Below are 26460 nucleotides of genomic sequence, written 5' to 3'. Positions count from 1 at the left end.
ACTAGGATCGCTACTATCGCCTCATTACAGGCAATGCGAAATAGTACCTGCACAGTCTATTGTTCCTAGTACCCTCACAACTCAAGCTTCGTGACTGTATATACTAGACTGTGCTGTTACTACGACCAAAATGCTGATAATGAGAATATGAAACAAATGAAAGTTACAAAACACAAAACACGGGCTACAAAACAGAAATAAAAGACATGAAGTGTACATAAAAATAGCAGAGACTGTAATTACTGTACAGAATGCACATGCCAGATGAAACTGAAAATTATCTTCATCCATTCTTAAATAATTTATGTAACTTTTCAGATCCTCGCATTGTACCTCTCTCTTTTTTTAAAGTGAGTTTTGATGAGTATTTTTCTTGTCACGTCTTGCAATCCATGCTGTAACCTACAGACGTTATATTTTCTGCTTCTTTTTCAGCAATGTGCATACTGTGATATTTTGAATTAATTGTAGCTAAACATGTATAGTACTGTTTATCATTCATTTTTGCATATCTGTGATCAAAACGGAAATATTTTATTTAACCATAAATGGAGGCTATGATTCTTGTTACTTCATTTTAGATAACCTTTAATAAAATACTTTATATAGTGTAATATACTCTAATTCCTACCTTTTATCACAGATTTTTTAGAAAATATTTTATCGTATTCTTTGTCAAAGAACATTCATGAAAGGAGTAAACGTCACTGTCGGTCTAGAGATTCTCAAGTAGTAACTCTAGGACTAAAAATAATTAGCAATGGATGGGTTACAGATCCTGAGGACACTATCGAACTCGCAATATCCATGTACTATATTAAAAACCGTATTGTTTAAATTTATAATATAATACATACATTATAATGCAGGCCACTATAATTCTACAGCCTATAACTAGCTATTCTAATTTTTTTAGTTCACAACAATGATGTAATACATTACTTCCCTTAATTTTACATTATAGCTTCAAATATTTGGGATGAACTATAAACAATAACATAAGCTGCTACTAGAAAGTCAAAAGGAGGATAGCAATGGCAAAGGAAGCTTATAATAGAAAAAGCAGTATCTTCTGGAAAAAGAACTAAAGAAAAGACTAGTGAAGTGTTTTGTGTGCAGTGTTGCATTGTATGGGGTAGAAACATGGACATTACTACAAAGTGAAGAAAAGCGAATAGCAGCATTTGAAATGTGGATATGGAGAAGAAGGAAGCGTGTGAACTGGACATAGAAAATAAGAAATAAAGCCGTGTTGGAAAGAGTGGGTGAAGAAAGAACAACGCTGAAACTGCTCAGGAAGAGAAAAAGGAATTGGCTGAGTCACTGGCTGAGAATAAACTGTCTACTGAAAGATGCATTAGAAGGAATGATGAACGGGAAAAAAAGTTCGGAGCAGAGGAAGATATAAGATGATAAATGACATTAAGATACATGGATCATATGCGGAGACTTTGTAAGAGGAAGGAAGAAAATAGAAAAAAAATTGGAGAATGTTGGATTTGTAGTGAAAGACTTGCCCTTGGGTAGAAGACTATGAATGAATGAATGAATGGAATTTACATTTGAAATGCATTTCTAATATTAATTTATGTCATACTACGTTACATCATATACAATATGAATTTGGAATTTTGTCTTTTAACCAGAACCAGTAGTAGATATATGAAGGGTTCAGAACCATAGTGGGCCAAGCGCCATTTACTAAAACCGTAGAAAACAAGGGTTATAATGTAGTTATTACCATAATTCAATGGAAACATATAGCAAGTAATATAAAGTATACACATTAAAACTAAATGATATGTCAATCTTCATTAAACTATGGTAGGGTAAGGGGGTACATTTTCGAACATAGTACAATTCTGAACGCACTAAGATTTTTTTAACATTTGCGAGTTTAATATGTTCGTAACACTGCTTGATTTATATAGCGTCGATAATCAGTCTTCTGTAAGTTTGTCTCCTAAAAAGCTGTGTTGTAAAGTGTTACTATATACCAAAAATAAATTATTTTTCAAATAAAGGTAAGCACTTTGGCTACAGAATGTGCTCTGTTATAAAATGGCTCGTAGTTTCCCGTTGTGGTATTGTATTACAATGATAAATATTGGTTTGTATCTTATTCTAACCTGTTCTGTGGTCTTCGTTACACATGTCACCGGCACATCAGTGTTATCTATGAACAGTTTAGAAAACTATTTAGTCATTTCTCAAGGATAGCTGAAGTACAATTTCGAACATTATTCAGGTACAATTCTGAACCCTAAAAGTACAATTTCAAACAGTTGTTTGAAACCATTCTAACTACGTCATTTCCGTTTGTTGGCATTTTAGATGCCACAAAGGAAAACAGAAAAGGAAAAACGTCTGAAATAGAATTCTAATTCTATTGAAAAGACAATCAAAAATGTAATTTCAGGGGATATTTCATTGAAAGGAGCATTCGCGTTGTATCACCTTCCACAGAGCACTCTATATGAAAGAATAAACAAGGAAAAGGAAAAACAGGCTGGTCTCACTCCACGTGTTACAGGGAGACATGGAAAAGTCTTTGGTGGATAGACTCCTGTACTTAGCAAATAGAGAGTTAGGTCTTACCCCCTTGCAGGTTAAACGTGCTGCTTTTGATTTGGCCGTGGCCAGTCAGAGTCCTTCAGAAAATCAGCTAAATGGTCCTTCTGATTCTCCAGAAAATGCAGTTAGTGACTTCTTAACTCACTCGAGAAAAAAAGCTTATTTATGTCAAAGAAAACTGCTCACGTCACTCCACCTTACTTCGCAAGAGCATATCAACGAGACACGATCTAAGAAATCCTCTGCAGTTAATACTCGGCCTAAAGGGAAAATTAAATCTGCACCCAAAAAAGAGTGAAACAAAGGGCAACATCGTTCACTCAATCAAATGAAGACGAATGTGGCCTCTCCTACTGAATTATTATTCAAAGGAATCCATGTTGAAAGGGGATTGGATCCGATGCCAGACAGGCAACGTGTGGTATGACGAAGTGTGCGTGGGTGCAAGAGGATAAAGCAATTTTTTGTGGCAAATGCCTTTGTTCGAATTGTACCTGACCTGTTCAGAATTGTACCTCTCTGGTACATTTTCGAACGTTTTTTTTTTTTTTTTTGTTTATTGAAACATTTACAACTATGGACAATGTAAACATCCTTTGTTTCTTATACTGTTGTGGAAAGACAACTAGGTCTTGAACATTGCATTCACAATAAATTTAGAAATTTCTTATGCTTATTTTGCCCACGAAATACAAATATTTGTTTACTGTTTGAAATTGTACCCCCTTACCCTATCGACTTAACTTTAACCCTTGCTTTCTCCGTTTTTAATAAATGTCGCCTGGTCCACTATGGCTCTGAACCCTTCATATATAGACCTGAGAAAGCTCAATTTAAATATATTTAATAAATCCTACTTTCTCAGTATGAATAGTATTCTTCCTTAAACACGGTAATATTCTTCCTAAACACTTATTACATGGCAATAATGCCCTGTATTTACAAATATATAATACACTAATCGTTCAAAATCTGTTTATGCCTATACGAAGAGAAAATTACTTACTTGCTACCAATTTATTACTTTAAATCATTTACCTAAAGTATTGCAACATGGAAAACGTTACCTATTTTAATAATATGTTATTATTGCTGCTAAAATCCTTACGAAGCCTATAATATGTTACAATAAAATTATTCCTGCATGTCACAATGGATGCTTAACTTCTATAATGGATGGCTTCAAGAATTCCTTTTCTTCATTCTGTACGAAAACAATCAATACAGTTAAATATGGCTTGTGTAAAGAAAATATGTTACATTTTAATATCTTATTAACACAGTAAACGTTATGAAGTCCACCGTTGTGGCTGAGGGTTTAGCGAATCGAATCCCGGCCGGGACGAGTTGCCTGGGTGAGGTCTTTTTTTGGGGGTTTTTCCCCTCACTCCTATGAATGAATATCAAGTAACTTTATCAGGCGATTGAAACCCCATCTTCGCCACTTCCTCTCCTCTCCTCTCCTACCATCCATTCGTTCATCATCCCATTACTTCGTCTTGTTTTCAGATCGCTCTACAGGCGGCCCTCCGAAGCTGCTGGCCTTATCGACCGGCCTCTGTGGATTGTATTCATGTGATGATGGATAGCTTCTGCAACGGAACCCGGGGCAGACCTTCTCGGGGGAGGACTTCCGCGTCGGACGTTAAGGGAGCCTTGGGGGGGGGGGTCCGAAGCAGGAGTGGTACATGGATTCTGTTGGCGGTAGGGAGCGGTCGTTAAGGGGGTTAAGTGGTTAGGTCGGTGCGCGTAGAGGATCGGTGAACACGCAATTCATACCATATAGGGGGGTAGACCTCAGGTCGTAGTGCGTGGGATATACCCTCCCTCCCTCCTAACAAGAACAAGAAATGAATAATTTCAAGGGAAAAATTGTTCCGGGGCCGGGACCTCTGGTTGAACGTACCACAATTCCAAGTCACACAGAGATTGTGTGCACTCGTTGTGGGTCTCTGGCGTTTCGTCAGATACCCGGCCCCGGAACAATTTTTCCCTTGAAATTATTCAAATCTGTTTTACAGGGAGCTTCACCTGAAAGACTAGATTTGCAAGAACAAGAAACGTTATGAAGTCTTTGTAACATAATATAATTACTCTAATAGCCTATGTTACAATGGACACATAACGTACCGTATATAAAAGTTTAATTTGTTTTCCTATAAATTTACTTTATTTATCGGAAATATCGTGAGCTATCTCTTTAATAATGATGAAAATGATTAATTACGTCAAAATAGCATTGACTGGAACTCAGCAGAGTTTTATATGACATGAAACCACATGTGTTGCTACCTAGCCACAAGTGTGCTGCGATTATTGTTACAGTCTTATTAGAGAAGAGATTGTAAAAGTAGAACAGATAGAGATACAGTAAATGTTACAGAATTCTCAAAAACAAAACACTCAGTTAAAATAGCCTGTGTATATATTTATTTTATTAACATTTTGTTGTAATTAAATTACAATTATCACAAGATATCATATCTTCTTGGCGCAGGAGATTCTCTGGCGACGAAATTCCTTAATTTTTCATCGAGTCTCTGTTCTCAACGGCGGCCGTCTGTAAATCCAAATAAAAATTATCAATACTATTATTTGAGATTAGTACTGCAAATTATCGTTGTCATTAAATATGTGAAAATAGAATGTTACCTCAGGTGACGTGATATAACACCAATATTTAATTTTATTTTACTTTTCATGTATTAGTAATCCTATCTGCCCAAATAGCGCCCTTAGTTTTATGTAATTTTCATTCGCAATCACACATAATGATACTACAGCAATACAGGGAGATCAATATTAGTGTCTTCACTTCACCATTATGACAGACAAGTGAAGGGTTCAGAGCCATAGTGAGCCGAGCGCCATTTATTACACAACGGAGAAAGCAAAGGTTAAATTTAAGTGAATACCATAGTTTAATGAATATTGACAGTATTTAGTTTTAATGTGTATAGTTTATATTACTTGCTATATGTTTCCATTGAATTATGGTAATAACTTCATTTTAATCCTTGTTTTCTACGGTTTTAGTAAATGGCGCTTGGCCCACTATGGTTTTGAACCCTTCAATTTTAGTACAGCTATTTTACTTATGTTATAATTTCAAGAAAATGAACTCGACCATAATATTTTATATATAAAATGTAATAACGATCTTCTCTGTTCCCGAATAAAATTTGTAATGAACGATTGGAAGTATTTCACGGAAAAGGTTAATAATTTTTAGCATTTCGTTTCTGTTCAGACAACTTAATATTTTCCATTAAAAAGGATTACAGTCGGAATTGAAAGTACTTTTTCTGCTTGCAGTTTTAAAACTCTATACGATTTTGTGAAGATGTATGTTTTGGGAAAAATAACACACTATTCATTGTAATAGAAGAAATTCATTCTGAGACAGGACTTTAATCAGAATATATTTTCATTTCACACAAAAACTAAGCACACAATAATTATCTGTACCCGGTAGATTCACACACATCTGCAGCATACTGCTTGCTATTCATCTACTGTCTTATCACCTGAGTGACTTAGGGAATCATCCGCAATATATTTTGTGATTTATATCTACACATCTTTATCTACACTGAAATTACACAACTACCTTGAGAATTTCGATTATTTGTACCACTCATAGCATTTCTGTTTCATTGAAAAAACTAGGTAGTTCTCCATCACGTCCGAGTCATAAAATGAAATTTATCAGCAGTGCGTAGCGAAATTTAATATGCCGAAGATATATGTGTGTCTGTTAAACTTGGAGCAATTTATCACATTAAATGTCACGTAAAAGTAAAAAAACATTTCGAAATAAATTATTTGTGAAAGTAAAATTCTTCTATCACATAACGAAAAAAATAAAAATTATGATGCGATTCTTCTCAGATCATTACAAAATCATCAATATTTTCACATTTAAAGAACAAAACTAACTAATCATATTTTGTTTATAAAATAAAATATTAAGATATTCGGACATTGAAATGGAAATGTACAAATTTCTGGTATTGTTAAACAATGCTTCCATTTGTTCACTGCAAGTTATGTATTAATTTAGGCTTATTGAAAGCAAGAAATCTCTTGAACTCTTACCTCATTCGGCTCCAATACAACGTTATACGTGAAGGTTCCATATGCAGTGGAATCCATATTGAAGAGGAATTCTATGAAAGAGTAGCCCACACCGCCTTGATCCGCTGTCATTGTTCCTGTTCCATTCTTCATGTCTATATTGTAATTGAAGTCTACAATGGTGTAGTTCTCAAATTCCGAAACCAAGGCTGCATACATAGATGTGATTGAAGAATATACTTGAACAAAGTCAAAACCGCTGTTCCCCACATCAGCATGTGTCTGAGGTGTAAGACTTCTTTTCTTCGGTAATATCTGAGATTCTTCTTCGACGTAATCACAATCGTATACGTAAGTGCCAGAGACTTGGGATGGAATATAAGTTGTAAATCCCAGATAACTCTCAGATATACCTCCTGTTACTACTGTATTACCTTCACCGCTGTGCCAGAAGGATTCCCCAAAACAAGAACTCACCACTTTATCGAAGGCGAAGATGTAAACTTCACTTCTCGAGTTGCCTTTTGGAGAAGATAGCCCAAGGGCAGCGAATTCCATAATTTTATCTCCCAATGCAAACTGTTCTTTATTGAATTTTGTTAAAAAGTGTTTCATCTTATCGTGTTGCTGAGTGTTCTGGAAGTTTGGTTGCTGAACATCATCTGTGGAGTAAATCTTCGTTTCAAAGTATACGTAGCCGTCTTCTGATATGTCGAAATAGTACTCTACGTAGTCGTGGCCTATCCCACCTGCTGTGATGTTTATAGTTCCGTTACCATTTCTCCAGTGTTGAGTGATGGTGATGTTCGTGATCTCAGCTCCATCTAAATTCACAAGAGCTCCCCCTGTCTTTGGCCCACCATGTGGTGAAAACAACCCCACAAACGATTTATAAGAAGAATATGTATCTTCAAGTGGTTGATACTCCTCAGCTAATGAATTTAGAATATTATTGTTTACACTTCTAGCACTGCAGTAACTCAAGAGTGCAGTCCACAGAGTCAACGACAGGATGAGAAACGTCTTCATCTTCATTGCTGCCACTTCTCTTCCTCGAAAGTGAATAAGATACTGTCAATTTTCAATAACCCATTTTATATAGGATTGTGAACAAAAAGATGTAATCTACCAAAGTACTTTGTCGACGTAAATCCACTTCTAATTACTTGATAACTTCGTTGGTTATCTTGGTACTTCAACAGATCCGTGACGTGTATTACATTATATAACTTAGTGGCGCAAACATTACTTGTTTTTCAGTAGATATTTTTTTTCGTATAGGAGACGTTCAGAAATCAAATTATATAATTATATTTTCTGAGTAATGTTTATGCTGCAGGGTAAATCTCTGAAAACATTGACACTTCTCTCTCTCTCTCTATGAATAACAAAAGAAACCATAAAACTACATATAAATCTCTCCACTATACAAAAAAAAAGATGGCCTCAACAATGGATGACGCAAGGAGCAGACCAAAATTAGGATTGGTAATGAGTAACCATACCCTTTCTGCTTGTCCGCTGTGTCACCGCATGTCAGGCTGTATTATCATTCCGGTTGAAAACCTTCCCTTGCACAATAGGGTTTCGAACACAATCACGAGTAAAAGGTCCAATCTGATTACACTGACCACATTTACGAACCACCGTTCGTAGTGTATCATTGTTCAGTCCTTCTTTAACCGAAAATGACCATAAGTTTCGTGGGTGATCACGTAATAAAACTTGAGTACGAGCACATAAGGAATCCAATTGGGCATAAGTGGTAATAGGAGTTTCCAATAAATATAGTGCGCGAAATTTCAGTATCTGTAGCACTTGATAAAATAATATCAACCACTTGTGCTTCAAATAATGAAGATTTAAACATAACATGAACAGTTTTAAAAAGTTCTGAATAATCCCAAATGGTTTCGGAGGCAAATTGTTTCCAATAAAACATTCTATCAAACACTGAATTTGCACTATTAATGGCATGTAACAATCCTAAATCCTTATTCTGCTCCATATTATGAACTTGCAACGCCATATTATCAACCGCAGTCTCACTTGACTTAACATGCTGCGAAGGAAAGGTTGCGGAGTCAAATGTGACGTAAGTGTCGTCAAATAAGTTTTGACGCACAACAAACATTGGAACCCCATTTGAACCCTAATTCTATCGAATTCACCAAGTTCCATGGCCAACCTACTAAATTCGAAATATAAGAGACTAGTACTAATGCGCCTATAACTATCTTTGGTAAAGTCTCTTTTCAAATCCTCAATAATTCAAAAAAAAAAAAAAAAACTATCTATCGTTTCCTCATTCTTAAGAATTTCTTCAAATATGAATACTTGCGGAAAATTCCAAGTAGGATGCTGCGATAGAAAATCCGGGTCCTTCAATTTCCCCAGTAACGCTGAGACTTCCAAAGTTACATCACCTAGGCTCCACGTACTTGTAACTCGAAAACCAATTCTTCGTTACGTAGCAAACCCCATGCTACTGCTTGCGTCTCCATCATGTAACAACAACAAAAAAAAAACATATAAATATCTAGAAAAGAATGAGGCAACCAAAAATAAGGCTAATAGCTCTGCTACCACTGTCGTGTTGGCGTGCCTGGGGAAAACCCAGGAAGGAAAAATAAAGAGGATCGTATGGTTCAAGGTTTTTGGTTGCCTCTAACAATAGTACTTATAACACAAGCCATCATAAACATAACAATTTAATAAACCACAAACAAATAGAGAGAAAGAAGCTACAAATGTTTTACAAATTAAGGACCGTGAAAACATAAGAATACCCCCAAGCAGGAAGTGGGGATAATAAAAGACTTTTAAATACTAAAGTCTGATAACGGTGCAAATTGCCGAGAGAGAGAGAACTAATAACTAACATGGAATGAGAAGGGAAATATGGCACTATACACTACGAGTGATCAAAGCCCCCCCACATAAAGTACAGTTCTCCATGGCACACAGGCTCTGAGAAATCCAATAAAGTTCAACACTCCAACCTTTAGCTGATTGCCGGTGCAGGTCCGTGTAGAATACCTCGTCACCGACTCAGACACTATCACCATTAATAACACGATAGCCTCGAAGAAACTTCACTGTCATATAAAGGATGTCGACGATCCCAAGCTGTGTAGAATATGATAACTAATAGAGCTGGCCAATGCTCTGCTAGAGATGAAGTAGACCGCCACCGGATCTATGTAAAGCCTTGGTTTTTCTGAACCGACGCATGCGACGTGCGAGGTGCGAGGCCCGCCTCGCACAAATCTGGACTACATGAGAGATAGTGAGTGGTTTCTATGGCTGCGAAGTGCGCGATCTGCGGAGGTTCGCAGAGAGGCCTCGCAGCGTTGTCTCGGACCGAATCGCGCGGCCGGATTTGTGCGAAGCGCGCACTGCGAGGCCTCAGCAAATAGCTTTGGTTCTAGAGGGAAGAAACAATGGTGGGTGGTAAAGAAAAGTTGTAAATTCACATTTTTTCACTTCTTAAATTTAAAGGAATTCACAACTTTTCGATGATTGATTCTATCTCCCTATTCAGGTGAGAAAATAAGAGGTAAGAAGGGTAGCCTACTCGTCGGAGTCGTTACAAATACCTGTTCTACTTGACTAACCAACTATAGATTGCAAAGAGAGGACTATAAAATACGTAAGAGATGAAAAACAAACATGAGGGTTCACAAGAACGGATATATGAAGAAAATACTGACGTATCTAGAAAAAAATTGAAATTAGATAGCCTAGATAGAGTAGAGAAAGACAGTCTGCTGATCGCAAATACTGTGCATGTAGCAGTAAAAACTGACAGTGTTCGTCCCAACGACAGATCCTTCACTGCAAATCTAGCATTATTCAATCTTCCATATTTTATGTCTTCTTCTTAGTCTCCACATACGTTTCATATATTTTATATTGTGTAACATTTGATAATTATTTCTGCTCCGAACTTCTTTTCCCGTTCACAATTCCTTCCAGTGCATCTTTCAGTAGATAGCGTCTTCTCAGCCAGTGAACAAACCAATCTGTTATCTGTTCACAGCAGGGATGTTAAATCGCCTGTATTACGTGCTCATACTACAAGCATTACAAATCCAACAAGATTCACTTTTCACCAAGATAAAGTGCAATCATCGCTCTTAAGGAAATGGTTTGCAGGTTCTTGAGAGCACGCAGTGCAGGCGCTTTGATAGCCCTGGTTTACAGCTTTTTAAAATGAATCCAGTACTCATTATTATTTTCAGGTGTGGATTCTAATTTAGTGGCTTTCTCTTGAAAACTTGCTTCAAATTTTCTTCTTTCTCTTCGTTCTTCAGTTTATATATATCCAATTTCGTCACAAGAAAAATATTAGAATTAGATACATATAGCGTTGACAAATAGTCTAATGATAATGCAGGATAATTTTGGCTTATTCTTTCAAAAGTAGCAAGACGGTAAAATCCATTGGACATAACAAGCACTCACCAATTGATTCACGCGAACTCGCAGGATGAGAAACCACAAGCTTCTCAGCGTCATTGCGAAAATGGTACGCAGGGTCGGGGTTGGTTTTTCTGAACCGACGCATGCGAGGTGCGAGGTGCAAGGCCCGCATCGCACAAATCTGGACTACACTAGAGATAGTGAGTGGTTTTTACAGCTGCGAGATGCGCGGTCTGCGCAGCGTCGCAGAGAGGTCTCGCTGCGTCATCTCGGACAGATTCGTCCGGCCGAATTTGTGCGAGGCGCGCACTGCGAGGCTTCAGAAAATAGCTTTGCATCTAAAGGGAAGAAACAATGGTGGGTTGTATAGGAGAGATGTAGATTGGATTATTTTTACATTGCTTAATTGTAAATGAATTCACAACGTTTCGTAGAATGGTTTTATCTTCGTCATAGGCGAAAAAAGGGGAGTGAGAAGTTGAAGATCAATATGAGAGTGCACATAAACAGATAAATAAAGAACATAATGAAGTATATAGGAAAATAAAATTATTATAATTTAGATATGTTGAGTAAGGAAAACCTCCATTCACGTCCACGTCATGGTCTCCGGGGCAGTGTAATTTGTGGTTACACTGAACAAATTTTTATATTTTATCTTGGTCCGAAACAAAAATAGGTACATATTACTAATAATTATGTGTACCCTAAATCTGAATTTAAAATCCAAATTGCCCCATCACGTACATTTTCCGCGGAAAATGAATTTAATTTTTAATGAAAAACTTGTTTTTAATTTTTCACTGCTTCTGGTAAAATGACAACACACTTGGGGTTCAAAACGCCTCATAATATTTGAAAAATGTTTACTCGATACAAACATGATGTTATATAGTTTAAAACAGAACAACAATAAAAATATTTCATGCATATAATGAGAAAAATTTTGAAATTTGAACTTACATTAAACGAATTTTCTGGATCACCTTTGTTTATAACTAGACCCGATACATTCTTTTACAACGAACCAACAATAGTTTCCAAGCATCCTGGATGATGATCTTCCTTTCTATCGTCTTTCCATTTCAGATATTTCTTGATGAACTCTTTTCCCATGCTCCTCGCTTACCGTTCCAAGGTTGGGAGAAAAGAAATTCAGATGAGAATGTAAAAAGGGTATTTTAAGAGACATATTACACTCCACTTTCTCATATGCACGTGACATGGCTTCCACAACAAGTTCTCTGTAGTTATCTGCCATAGAATTTCCAAGGAAATTTCAGCATACATCTTTGAAAGTACGTCATGCCATTTTTCTGTAATGGAAAGTTTTTCCTTAAACAAAGAGTCAGCCATAACTTTGTGAATTTGTGAACCGATGAAAATGCCTTCTTTTAATTTATCTTCACTCAAACTGGTAAACTTTTCTTTTAAATACTGAAAACCACACCCTTGTTTATTCATTGCGTAGGATATCTCACGTTGAACTGTTCTGAAATTTACTGAATAGAAGGGACCAATATCTGTTAATTTATTACGAGTGCAAAATAAAATGCCAACAACCATAAGAAACCGGAAATAAGTTATAAACTCATAAAATGCATTAGCTTTAGTTTTGGTTTACAACCTCCAACCCGCGCCAGACGTTTCCTGGGGGAGCGCTTATCGAAAAATGAAATCCTAGTAGATCTTAAAACCCTTATGTGATACGAAGGAAAGAGATGCATTTTCAGATTCAGCGCACACAAAACCATAAGGAACACATTGTTTTAAGTCGGAGCAAAATTCTTATTGTTCAGTGTTATAGAAAACGGGAGAGAATGAGAGCGTGGGTCCGTTCCTTACAAACCGGAATCCTCTGGCTATGGGGTCATAACTAGATAGAAAAGCAGACAGGTTTAGAGGTTTTAAGGTAACAGTCCCACCACGAAACTCACTCATTGAGGGACTAATGCCCTAGTCTGAGGATATTTTCAAATACTCGAAATTTTCAGGCAAAAAGTCGGAAGCGGTGGAGAGACCAGCTTTTAACCAGCGTTCAGTCTGAAGCGGAACAGACGAGAAGGCCTAATCCAAGATAATTAATGATGAGGATAATGATGATAATGACGATGATGATGGAGTAGGGAGATAGTGTCTACTGGATGCAAATAACCGTGAATCTAGTAGTAGAATAGCATAGGGAAGCGTAAACCTGTAGAAAATGTGTAAAAAAAACCGGCACTCATACCTCAGGAAGGTTTAAACTAGGTCGAAGTTTTCAGATGTCCCCATCAAGCAACCGAGTTTAAACCTCCCTGACGTGTGCTGAGCTATCATACAGCAATATTAAAGCTAAATAGAATATATTACAACGCCCTTTCACGTGATTCGTTTCGCAGCCGGAAGATGTAGGTTAGTTTATTTTACGGCTCTTTATCAATATATTATGGTTATTTAGCGTCTGAATGAATGTGATAATGCCGGTGAAATGAGTCCGGGGTCCAGCACCGACAGTTACCCACCATTTTCTCATATTTGGTGGAGGGAAAACCCCGGAAAAACCTTAACCAGGTAACTTGTCCCGACCGGGAATAGAATCTGGGCCACCTGGTTTCGTCCCAGACGCGCTAACCTTTACTCCACAGGTGTGGACCACAGATCATAGAGAACTCTTGTAAGTACATGGGTTGATTGAAGCATGATAACTGGTTAGCAGGCAAATATGCCACTTCAATCCGTGGGAAAGAGTGGTCAGAAAGTTGATTATGGATATAGTAAATGGTTGGATTATCTACAGAGAAATACATGGGCGAGACTCCCTGAACCTACTTAGAATCCGATGATACTTGGCTGTTCAATGTCTCAAGATGTTTTCGAATTGCAAGAGAATGAGGCGCCCTATTTCATCACCTTGAGGAGTGAAATTTGATATGAGGTTTGATAATAGAGGTCATTTCATGGCAAATCGACCCTCTCAGAAACACTGCCGGATGGAATGGTATAAATGGAGACCAGTAACATTTCGCAAGAAGTGTGATGTAACGCTCTGTCAAAGATGCTTTGAGCCTTACCACACTTGGTAAAGACAGATATTACTAAAATAAATATGTTTCATTATTGCTGCAGCATTGTATTGTTGCATTAATTACTAAAACCGTCATAAATAAATTTATTTATATTGGTGTAAATGTTTCTGGTTATAAAACATTAAATATAAATAAATATATTTACTTTATTGCAAATGAATACGCAGATATCATAAGTGCCCAGCGGTCTATTTATAGACAGGGTGATATTCAACTACTTGGTGCACGGCAGAAGAAACAAAATATATTCTTGACATCTTATGGATTAAATTTTTGAAATAGATACATTGTTCTAGTTTTTTAAATAAAAATAATTTGGGCTTTAATGGGTTAATTAAATACAAAATTCTATAGAAGAGATCCCTTGAGACTCCAAAATAACTTTTAAATTTTGTTTCACTATCAATCAGATGGCGGTTTACAAGAATATTGTAAGCAAGCATCCTCGCTTTTCCTATTCTTGAAGATATCACTGTCTTCACCAAAAAGAATACAGGATCATTTCCTCTTCATCATTATCTTCCTCTTTCAGCATTAGCAAACAGGTGACGAGATCCACCACGCGCTCAGCGATTGATCCACGCGATCTCGCAGCCTGAGAAACCACAAGCCTCGCAGCGTCATTGCGAAGATGATTCGCAGAAGCGGCCTCGCATCTCGCACGTCGCATGCGTCGGTTCAGAGAAACCAAGGCTTAACTGCAATATGAAAACGATGTTCTATCGGTGATGCGTCCCACGCATAACTAGAGTCGTTCCTTTTCAACCAGGCGGGTCGACACAACCCCGACGTTGGCGAAGTACAAACAACCGACGAATCCTCCCGTGGAGGTTGGAGACTAGACTTCCTCTCTCTGACTCGCTTCGAACCCGAGTCCCGTCGCTCGAGGCCACTTCTAGCTCCTCCAGCAGACAGCCGCCCCACTCCCTTGTTCCTCCAATCAGAAGAGGCGAAAATGGGGTGCGTTCACAACAAAAAAGGAACAATGTAGCCAACACTATCACATAAAAATCCCCCGCAGCATAAACTACACCACAGTAATTGAATTACGTGATTAGAACGCATCTTAATAACAAATTTATTCCGTTCCAAAAGCGTTTCATTAGCTTCATCTACAGTGCTGCAGATTGCAGGATTTGTTTTGCTTTTACTAATAACTTATTGTACCGAAACTTTTGATATATTCGACTTTAAGGGACACTACGACTGAGTTTTTTTTACAAAAAAAGATATCTAAAATATGATTTTTCGTTTTTTTTTTGGGGGGGGGACGAAAATATTCCTCGGGAACTGAGGACGTTTGTAGTAAGCAGTTTCTTTCCTCTACGTCTTTTTTGAGCTTCAGGTCTGCTCCATGTCAGTATTGTATCTCTTTTCAAAAATGTTTTCTCTTTCTCGAAACTACATTTTTCATATTTTTTAAAATGCTCCATGCGCATTCAGTTTTCACCAAACTCAATGAAAATATCCGTACGTGTCCATGCATGTATTATTTAAAATAATCATTGAGACATTTCAATTAACTTTATTATTGGGAACTAAAACAGTTATCACATAAATAAAAAATGTGAATAAATAAAAATCTGATTTCAAAAATTTATTGTGCGTAAACTAAACTACATAATATAATGATTTTCTCAATGTTAGAATATTGTGCATGAGCCTGGGTCCATAAGAAAAATATATTAATTTGTTATATTTGAATATAATGCGCATGGAACATTTTGATTACATCACTAATTTGCAAAATTAAAATATATTTAACTTCGAAATTAGCAGTTCGAATGAGCTTAAAATTTTTACACACCTTGTTCTTAATATATCTAAAGAACAGTTAAAAAATTAAATAAATCTGAATAAAATTGTAGAAATTTCAAAATTCAATCCTAGTGTCCTCTAACTACAATTTTCTTAGGCCAGTCTCTATGCAATTAATCGTGTTGACTTTTTTTGGATGTTTCATATCTGAGAACCTTTTTTTTTTTACAAGCCTCTCATCTTATGTTGTCTTCATTTTTCCACCGTTTTCCCTGTCTTAAAAATTTATTGTAGTAGATGAGTTTTGTTTTATAATTTTTAGATTAGTTCTTCTCATTTCTGGCAAATTTCGTGTGTGAAGTACATGTACTGTATTACAGTCGAACCTCTAAACAACAATTTTCTGGGAACTAGGAAAATTGTATCATTATATCTGGATTATTTTTTTATTCAAAGGTTATGAAATTTTACCCATATTTATGTTCTGAAAGAAAATATAATACAAGTACTATAAAACGACATTACCAACTATGAAATGACATTTACCAACCACTTTTTTTACCTTCGTTGATGTATAGATTAATTTAAGGTTCGGGAATTAAAAAATAAAGAGAAAAACAGCAATAATTGTACTCTGTCTTTGGTTTTAAGTTTTCAACAACAATGCGTTTCGTATTGTTTGGAGCAAAATTAGACTGTCCAAGCCATTTCTAGATGGCGATTTCAGCATTTGCTACTGCCGCATGTTTAAAACGCTTACATTCAGGATTACTTTTACCATTTGCGACATTGTCCTCGTATTTCCTTGCATTTCTTTATGAATTATGCAAGTGTTGTCTGTCCAAACCCATGCTTTTAGCCACTGCAATCTGCTTCAATCTCGTATCTTAATTACTAAATGAGTTCATTTTGTCTCAAAACTAATTTCCTTTCGTGTTACACCTGCCATCATTTACAGAGAGATTATTTAGTCCTGACAGCTTAGCGACGCGAAAGAGGGGAAGTAATAGGAGTAGTGGGGCGAGTTCCGGAGTATAAATAAAGGCGAGCGGTATGTAAAGGAATGCAGTACAGCTTAACTGTACCGGAAACACAACGCTATACCGCATGCGTGACATCCAATCGCTCTGACTGCAGGCAACAGACTAACCTCAACATCCCTTGGGGTAACTTAATGGACTCGCCTCACCCAGGTGCACATTGCCGGCGACTGTCAGGACTAAATAATCGTACTGTACAATTAGCACTCGATTGTGAAAGGTGCCTGGGGCAGGAACCGTAAGACAAATACTGTTAAAGGTAATGCACACTAGAAACAAGTGGAATTCTACTGTAAAGCACTCATTGCGCAGAATGTCAAAATAGGTTAACAAAAGTATAAAAGGAGGTAGACAAAATAACGGGAAAGTGAAAAGTGAAACATTGAACATGAAAACCAAGAAAATTAAAATATATTTACATTATCGGTTTTCCTTTAAAATTTGGCTATTGTTGTATTGATGACATATAATTTATTTCCAAAAACATCGTCTGCCCAGACATTCTGGGTTGCCAAAAACACAGAATAATGTTACGAATACAAGAATAATAACTGATTACAGTAAGTAGATAAGTCAATTTCATATGAACATAGAACATGAATATTAGAAATAATACAGTATAAATTATAAATATATTTATTACAAACACACAGTAACGAAAAAAAAACATATTGAAGGTAGGCTATAGGAAATACTTAATATTTTAGGAGAAAATTCGCTCCGGTGCCGGAGATCGAACCCGGATCCTTGGTTCTACGTACCAAGCACTCTGACCACTGAGCTACGCCGAATTCAATCCACAGCACCGGATCTAACCTTCCTCCTTCGATGTTTCCCTTTGTGGTCTGACTCCAAGTTAGGCATATAGGCTATATGTTGACGTGTATCCAATGCCAACTGCCACTATAGGCCTACTAGGAGCGCACTCAACTGAGTGACTTGTTGGCCGGGAATCCGCAGTTATTATGCACTGCTAGCTAAGATAATATTAAGTATCAATATTACAGATAAATTCTGTAGGACAAATTAATATATCTATAATATTCTCTTAGCTAGCAGTGCATAATAACTGCGGATTCCCAACCAACAAATCACTCAGCTGAGTGCGCTCCAAGTATAATGGCAGTTGACATTGGATACACGTCAACATATATATGCCTAACTTGGAGTCAGGCCACAAAGGGAAACATCGAAGGAGGAAGGTTCGATCCGGTGTTGTGGATTGAATTCGGCGTAGCTCAGTGGTCAGAGTGCTTGGTACGTAGAACCAAAGACCCGGGTTCGATCCCCGGTACCGGAGCGAATTTTTCTCCTAAAATATTAAGTGTCAATATTACATATAAATTCTGTAGGACAAATTAATATATCTATAATATAGGAAATACGCCGGGACAGATCAAATTTATCATCGCAACAGGTTTGTCGTCATATCGGTTTTTGTTGAACGAAAATTCGATTTTATTATGTTTCTCTACTGCTGTGCAAGTTTGTAAACAAGTTTCTACAATTTTTGTCTTCGGGCATGATATAGGCTATATATTTTTTTTTACTTGTATTTTCCATGGCTGTGATCTGTATTCGTAAGATATACTCAGGTATTACGTGCCTACATTTAATTTTTTTATGTTGACATATTATATGACTATTAAAATACATACATTATGCACGGTTCTTTTATGTATAAGCTTATTCAAAAGTCTGTAATGAATAATTTATTTTCAGATAAACTTCTGTTGTAATTGTTGTGCTCTTCTTGCTGTGGCAAATAATTAATAAAATAAATAATAACAATTCAAGCTGTTCTTGAGTTAGTGCTGCATACCTATGGTCACTTTTCTTCATGTTAACATGCGTTACTATTAAGATAGGCACTTCATGCACGGTTCTTTGATACTCATTTTCAGAATTTAATTGGTTAAATATACCGTAAATAGATACTTTAGGCACTAAACCCATAAAATAGTCATCGAAGACCCAGATTGACATTATGGGATAATGTGAAATTCTACTAATTGTCATACTTATCCGTGAAATGAGGACATATTTTAATTTTTTTAAATTAATGCTTAAGGAACAAAATAGGCAATTACTCTAAAATCCAAGGTCTAGCCATGACCTTCAACTGGACGACTCTGAAAAAGACGTACAGTACGATTATTCAGTCCTGACAGTCGCCGGAGATGTGCGCCTGGCTCAGGCGAGTCCATTTAGTTACGCCAAGGCGTGTTTGGCTTAGTTACTCGCTTGCCTTCGGAGTGATCGGATGTCATGCGTGCGGTAGAGCGGTATGTTTCTAGTACAATTAAGCTGTACAGCATTCCTTTACCAACCGCTTGCCAGGAACTCTCCCCACTACTCCTATTACAACCCCTCTTTCGCATCGCTGAGCTGCCAGGACTAAATAATCGGTCTGTGGCTTACATTATATGAATGGGTTATGAATAGAATGTATGAATACAGAAATAGACCCATATCTTTTCTTCAGCAACGAGGCATGATTCCATCTCAACTGCTATGTAAATTCTATAGATTATCTCTATTGGTCCACTGAAAAAAAAAAGCCTATTCACGAGGATCACCTGTATGGTGTAGGCCTTGATTTGTTATGAGCCGAAATAGAATTGTTGAACCATTTATTATCAAGAAGCAGTTAATGCCGGTACGAATATGAATCAGATTTTGCTCGCCTTTTTTTCAAGAATTGACCGGATAGAATAAAATTACGCATTGTTCCAACAGGATCTCGCAGTGCGTCGTTCATACAGCGAAAATTTTCTCACTAGAAACTAATCAGTCATTAGTGTTGATTTGTGGTCCTCTGTATATCCCAATCAGTGATTTTTTTTCTTTTGGTGTTCATTGAAGGGCAATCTTAAACATAATATCTCTTAGAATATTTCCCAAAATTGATCGACTAGAACTTCAGCGAGTGATGGATAACATGCTAAGCAGGTGCTAAAATGTACAGAAAAGGACAGTGGATTGTTTAAGCATGATTTTTGTTAATTTAATTGACTAGATTATATATTACCAGAGTCAACTCAGTGCACAGCCTGTAGGTATAACCCTAGATCATATGTACCTCAGATAGGTCGGCCTTATAGGCTTTGGCGTTAACAACTTTTGTCATGTTTACTACGCTGCTATCTAGTTGTTACATAAGAAGTCACGTCATAAATCCCATTTGAATTGCATTAGCGATTGTACTGCCACTCGTGTTCGTTTACGGCGGACGGGTGGCATCCTGGCGGTTGTTCTCTTCAAAGTGCAAACGATTTTAACATAGCGATGATCTATCTGTTACATATATGATCAAGTTAAACTGAGACACTCTGTATTTCAGGGGACTGTACGTAATTTGTATCCTAATCACGATGTATGGTGAATATAAGGAAAGAAATTAATTAATAAACATAATAATCGTATAGGATATAAAATGTCAGTCAGAATACCTACGCCTACCAAATGCAAATAGATCATGACTACAGATAAGTTGTTTGTTGTTGTTTAGTCAACTATCCGAAAACAGGTTTGAACCTCGTAATTAGGGAACAGATTTTTAGTTTCATACGTATGAGACAACTAAACCAGGAGATAATGGGGTAGGTTGACCAGTTCTTTTCCCCCTCCATAGCATACATTACTGCCTAGTAACATATTACACTAATCAGAATTCAGATGTATAAAAACAGATAAGAAAGGCTAAAAATAACAGAAAAATCCACAGACATACAGAGAAATAAAAATAATTATAAGACGTCAAAGATTAAGTTCACACATAAACACTGATAATAAGAACGTATTAAGACTACGTGAGAGTCGGAACAATGAAGTCGTATTCCATACGGAGATCAAGATAGAGAAGAATCATTAAATATAGAACGACTAAACAGAAAATATAAAAATACGATTATTTGCGTCAATGAATGCTAAAACATCCATTGACGCATTAAACTGTGCGTTGCCGAGATAAGTCAAGAAGTTATCAATCAATAAGTGTTCATTCAAGTGAAAACAAACACTTCAGATGTTTACTTCTTATAATCCAGATTCATGTATAAAAGTGGATCACTGGAGAACTTGAAACAGTGTCGATTCTGCTTGCAAGTCTTTACGGTTCCGACAGAGTGCGAATAGAGTGCCCTCGATCTCTTCGAAAACGTACTGTTCTAATGTCTCTTCAGTCTGATGTCATTGGTCCCAAGAAAAAATGGCCGGACTCTTGTTCGGGTCAGAATCAAAGTTTTAACGCGCGATTCACACGTTGTCGTTTCAAAGGAAGACAGGTATGTGGCCTTCTAATCGATGATTGATCATCGACGGTTAATTGAATGTTGTCATTCGGATGATCTTCACAACGCCGTCTGTGGTTTAGTGAGTGGCACACTGATATGTTCAGGAATTCTGGATTCAAATCCCGACTGCAAAAGTTTTTTTACTGTGTAATTTTTAATCTCCTTTTGTTTATATTTTTAAGTTTATATCATTTCTTGTTATATGGCACACCATTAACTTATGACAGTTTTTTTTAAGGAAAACTGTATAACTAAGCTACACTCTAAAGTCTTTTGAAAAACAAGACCTCCTCCTTAAATGTCTGCGTATATTAAAAAATGTTCTCCTCAACGCCTTCGAAGAAATGGCCGTATGCACTCCCTGCAACCGCTGAAGAATTACGGTAACCAATCCAGAATGACTGCGATGTCCTGGCAGAAAAGTTAGATTTAATTTTAAAAATATGGTACGGTTCATGTCCCAGGAATTACGAGAAGTCATCTAATGGCATGAAAGATGAACTTTCTACTAAAAGTTATTTTAAATTATTTTATTTCAATTATAGAAGATGCTTTCATTTTGTGCCACAGTTATGGTTATATTATAAAACAATACTTTCCTTCTTAGCTTCCGATGTCATTCATGACTTTAATTCTAGAACATGCGTTGCCTCACTTGCATTTAAAGAAATTCATAACTGCAACGACTCGATCTTGGGAACTCAGTGCGTTAGCTAGGATAACGCGTTGTGGTGAACGCTTTTTCATATCATGGGCCCTGCTACTCCGCCACGTAGGTTTAAAGACATAAATATAAAAAATAAAATTGTGCCTACGGTAGCTTAGTTTAAAATACATGTTACTTCAGTGCCTAATTATGTAAATTAAATCATATTAAGATGTAGGAAACATAAAATACGATAATTCACTACTGAACTGTCTTGAAAATCTAAATTCATTGGCTGCCTTAAAACTGACATAAATATGGAATGTTTAGAGGGTTCTTAGGTAACTGAACATTGTCAGATCACCAGATAACGAAAGCTGTGGCTCTGAGACTCTTTTAGTCTTACGATTATTCGAGTAAGTAAAAATGCCTATTAAAGGGGCATTTCGAACCTAATATAACGGTAATTTATTGATATTTTAAAACACTGTTCAGCTTTGTTATAATACAGAATGTTGGGAAGGAATGATTTACCACTTATTAGTGCATATCTAGATAGAAACTACTAACAAGGTATGTACTTGACCTCGAACGCTCAGAATCGCACAAAAACATGCTTATAATATAAGTCGTTCATCACAAAAATAGTGATATGTGTCACTTCCATGCAAAACTGGGCGTCTTACCACGAGAGACATTAGAATGATCACCTATTCAAGATCGAAGAGAAGACCTTTGATAACGTAAAGATGCTTATAATGAATGCCTCACTCCACACAAAACACTTCACTAGTCTCTTCATTAGTTCTTTTTGCAGAGGTCCGCAAAAGATTATTCTTTTCCTATTAAAACATTTTTTGCCATTGATATCCTCCTTTTAAACATACATAAGTGTTCTGCCCATGGGCAGATCTTTCACTGCAAACCCAGCATTCTCCAATCTTTCCTATTTTTTGACTTTCTCTTAGTCTCCGCATATGATCCATATATCTTAATATCGTCTATCATCTGATATCTTCTTCTGTCTCGAACTCTTTTCCCATTCACCATTCCTTCCAGTGCATCCTTCATTAGGCAGTTTCTTCTCAGCCAGTGACCCAACCAATTCCTTTTTCTCTTTCTGATCGCTTTCAGATCATTCTTTCTTCACCCACACTTTCCAGCACAACTTCATTTCTTATTCTGTCTGTCCACTTCCCACGCTCCATTCTTCTCCATATCTACATTTCAAATGCTTCTAGTCGTTTCTCTTCACTTCGTCGTAATGTCCATGTTTCTGCCCTATACAATGCCACACAAAGCACTTCACAAGTCTCTTCCATAGTTCTTTATCCAGAGGTCCGCAGAAGATGCTCCTTTCTTCTATAAAAGGCTTCCTTTGCCATTGCTATCCTCCTTTTGACTTCCTCCTTTTATATGCCTATAATTTATTTCGTAAGTAGTTTCTTTAGAAATGCCGTTAGCTTTGCTTTCTACCTAGTATTATTATAGTTTTCTGCTAATTCAGAGCTGCACTTGAGCTCCGGTTCGATTTCCGCTTCGACCAGTTACCTGGTTGAAATATTTCAGGAGGTTCTCCTCAACCGTAAGGCAAATGTCAGATAACCTATGGCGAATCCTTTAATCACGCCAAATACCATCTCGCTATCACCAAATTCATCGACTCTAAAATAAGCCAGTAGATCTACTTGATGCAGCGTCGTTGAATAACCAACTAAAAAGATAATTTTAAAATTTTGTGAAACACTAAACGCGAGTGAAAATGCAGGTTTTTAGTCTTGCAACATTGGGGACACGTTTATACGTTCAAGGCGGGAAGAATATCAGGAGAACATGGAATTAAAACCACGTAGCTGTGTCGTTAATCATGCAAGCTCGCCCAGCGTTTGTCATAATATACAAATTTATTCAAAGAAAATTGAAGTATATTAATAACATGTAATCAATAGTAATTCTGTACTTAGAAACAAGGTTGATATTTCCGTCGTGGTAGTCTATTAGCAGCACACTTAACGGCGCAGATTATCTCTACTGCCATTCTTTCCCGCCCAACGTTGTCACTTTGCGTAACGTCGCATTGGTTACGCACAACACAGAACAAGTTTCGGTATCATGTTTGTTTTGAAAGCTTGCAGCGTATCAGAAACGATCTTTATGAGAGTATCTTATTAGCCTAATTCGTTTGAGTGTTTCGAAGAATACATTCGCTTTCTCATTGCGCGAAGTATAGAGAAGGTATTGGGATTTTAAATACAATTATGAATTCATAGATCATATGGAGCAAGAGAAATTTCACCTACCCTCTTCCCAGATTTTTAATTCTACAACAGATAACTCGTACAGAATAATATAGAGAAGTAGCGCGAACTTATAAAGCTTAATTTCCACACAGAAGAGCTCCACGTCTTCGCACTGCATCTCAGCTGTGCTGCGCTACAGTGAGGGTCACGTGACAACAGTTACTAAACAGCAAATATTGCCGTCTTGTTGTTAGTGTTGCCAACTGTTATCAGATATCACCATGAAGTAAATTCACGATCCTACGTACTGAATGACTTATTTACTTACCGTACTTTACCTTTATGTTGCAAGGTTATTCTAAATAATTCAATAATTTGTGACATATTTTTGTAGGAAAACTATACGAGAAAGGAATCAACATGTTAGATATTTTGTCTGGCAATATAAAATTCATTGGTTTGACTAGACAATTGATTCACGAGACGTAACCTAAAAATGTATTTTGTTTGGCTTACTTACTTAATTACGTACTTACTTACTTACGTACTTACTTACTTAGTTACCGGAACCCGGAGGTTCATTGCCGACCTCACATAAGCCCGCCATTGGTCTCTATCCTGAGTAAGATTAATCCATTCTCCATCATCATATCCCACCTCCCTCAAATCCATTTTAATATTATCTTCCCATCTACCTCTCGGCCTCCCTAAAGGTCTTTTTCCCTGCGGCCTCCCAACTAACACTCTATATGCATTTCTGGATTCACCCATACGTGCTACATGCCCTGCCCATCTCAAACGTCTGGATTTAATGTTCCTAATTATGTCAGGTGAAGAATACAATGCGTGCAGTTCTATGTTGTGTAATTTTCTCCATTCTCCTGTAACTTCATCCCTCTTAGCCCCAAATATTTTCCTAAGCACCTTACTCTCAAACACCCTTAATCTCTGTTCCTCTCTCAAAGTGAGAGTCCAAGTTTCACAACCATACAGAACAACCGGTCATATAACTGTTTTATAAATACTAACTTTCAGATTTTTCGACAGCAGACTGGATGATAAAAGTTTCTCAACTGAATAATAACAGGCATTTCCCATATTTATTATGTGTTTAATTTCCTCCCGAGTACCATTTATATTTGTTACTGTTGCTCCCAGATATTTGAACTTCTCCACCTCTTCAAAAGATAAATTTCCAATTTTTATATTTCCATTTCGTACAACATTCTCGTCACGAGACATAATCATATACTTTGTATTTTCGGGATTTACTTCCAAACCTATCTCTTTACTTGCTTCCAGTAAAATTCCCATGTTTTTCCTAATCGTTTGTGGATTTTCTCACCACGGCATGGCGCGTCTCAGGTTGCGGATCGAGTAGACGGCCTCCAGATACGGAGGGTAACTGTGAATATATTTTGTTTGGTTACATTAAATTATTAGTACTAACTCTGAAAACCGAATATCACCATGAAATGTATGCTTTAGAATATTTACTCCTAATAATTTTGCTATTTTACTTATAATTGATATCTCCTTGAGCATAATTCCTTCTTCAATATCTTCTTTCGGTTGAATCTGAAAGAACAGAACGTCAGTAGGGGAAGCTATCTCCACTCTGGCAGAACGCTTTACGCTTTCTTGGTGGAGTCGCAGCCATGGTTTTTCATTTTTTTTTTACGTTATTGTAATACAAATCTAAACACGAAAGAAATTCATTAAAATGTGAAATGGTATTTCTATCGATCAGCAACCTACATCATCACACCCAAGTATGTTATATTTACACTTAGGCCTGCCTGGCTATAGTCTTGAATTGTAACCACAACGCAACACATAAAATAACTATTATCTATTAATATTAATACTGATATTAATTAATTATTACTATGTTCAAATTTCACTAGCTTCCAGTAATCGGCTCAGAAATCTAGTACACTTTTAATTCCATAGAACTCCAGTACCGACATCTGTCTCAGCTGCCAACATACCAGTTACAATATCACTAATATTTGTGGTATTTGTCAGTAACGAAATTCAAAACGAAGTTGGCAAAAGAAAATTCAACCTGCAAACTAGAAAATCACCAAAATTTACTAGCATATGTAGTACTGGGGGAAAAATGGTTAGGTTTCAACCTTAGGGTATGAAGTAAGCTGACCCGGACTATAGACAGGAAATGTGATGTCCTTCCAAACTAGGAAGAGAATCACTTCGACTACCCCAAATTATAGACGTAAAGCAAGGAATTATGGAGCTCGAAGAAGCAGTGATGAATTCAGGGAGTCCGAGTGGTTCCCTGGGGGAAACTTCCCCCTCCGCATTCCAGGATATCCC

At 36.8% G+C, this 26460-nt stretch overlaps 2 protein-coding genes across 3 annotated transcripts in view; one reads left to right on the top strand and one right to left on the bottom strand.

Annotated features, from left to right (window-relative positions):
• LOC138699819 (protein Wnt-5b-like) overlaps positions 1 to 26460 on the top strand; it is a 2020855-nt gene that overhangs the window by 1752882 nt on the left and 241513 nt on the right. The window lies entirely within an intron of this gene.
• On the bottom strand, positions 4988 to 7704 carry LOC138699805 (uncharacterized). Its single transcript, XM_069825975.1, has 2 exons — positions 6673 to 7704; positions 4988 to 5134 (listed from the first exon to the last, which is right to left on the bottom strand). The coding sequence occupies exons 1-2, from the start codon at positions 7684 to 7686 to the stop codon at positions 5096 to 5098; spliced, it is 1053 nt and encodes a 350-aa protein (XP_069682076.1). The 5' UTR covers positions 7687 to 7704; the 3' UTR covers positions 4988 to 5095.

This window comes from Periplaneta americana, chromosome 5 (genome assembly GCF_040183065.1).
Source record: "Periplaneta americana isolate PAMFEO1 chromosome 5, P.americana_PAMFEO1_priV1, whole genome shotgun sequence".
Lineage (NCBI taxonomy): Eukaryota > Metazoa > Arthropoda > Insecta > Blattodea > Blattidae > Periplaneta > Periplaneta americana.
Note: the sequence above shows the minus strand (reverse complement) of the source record. Positions and strands in the feature narration are given on the sequence as shown.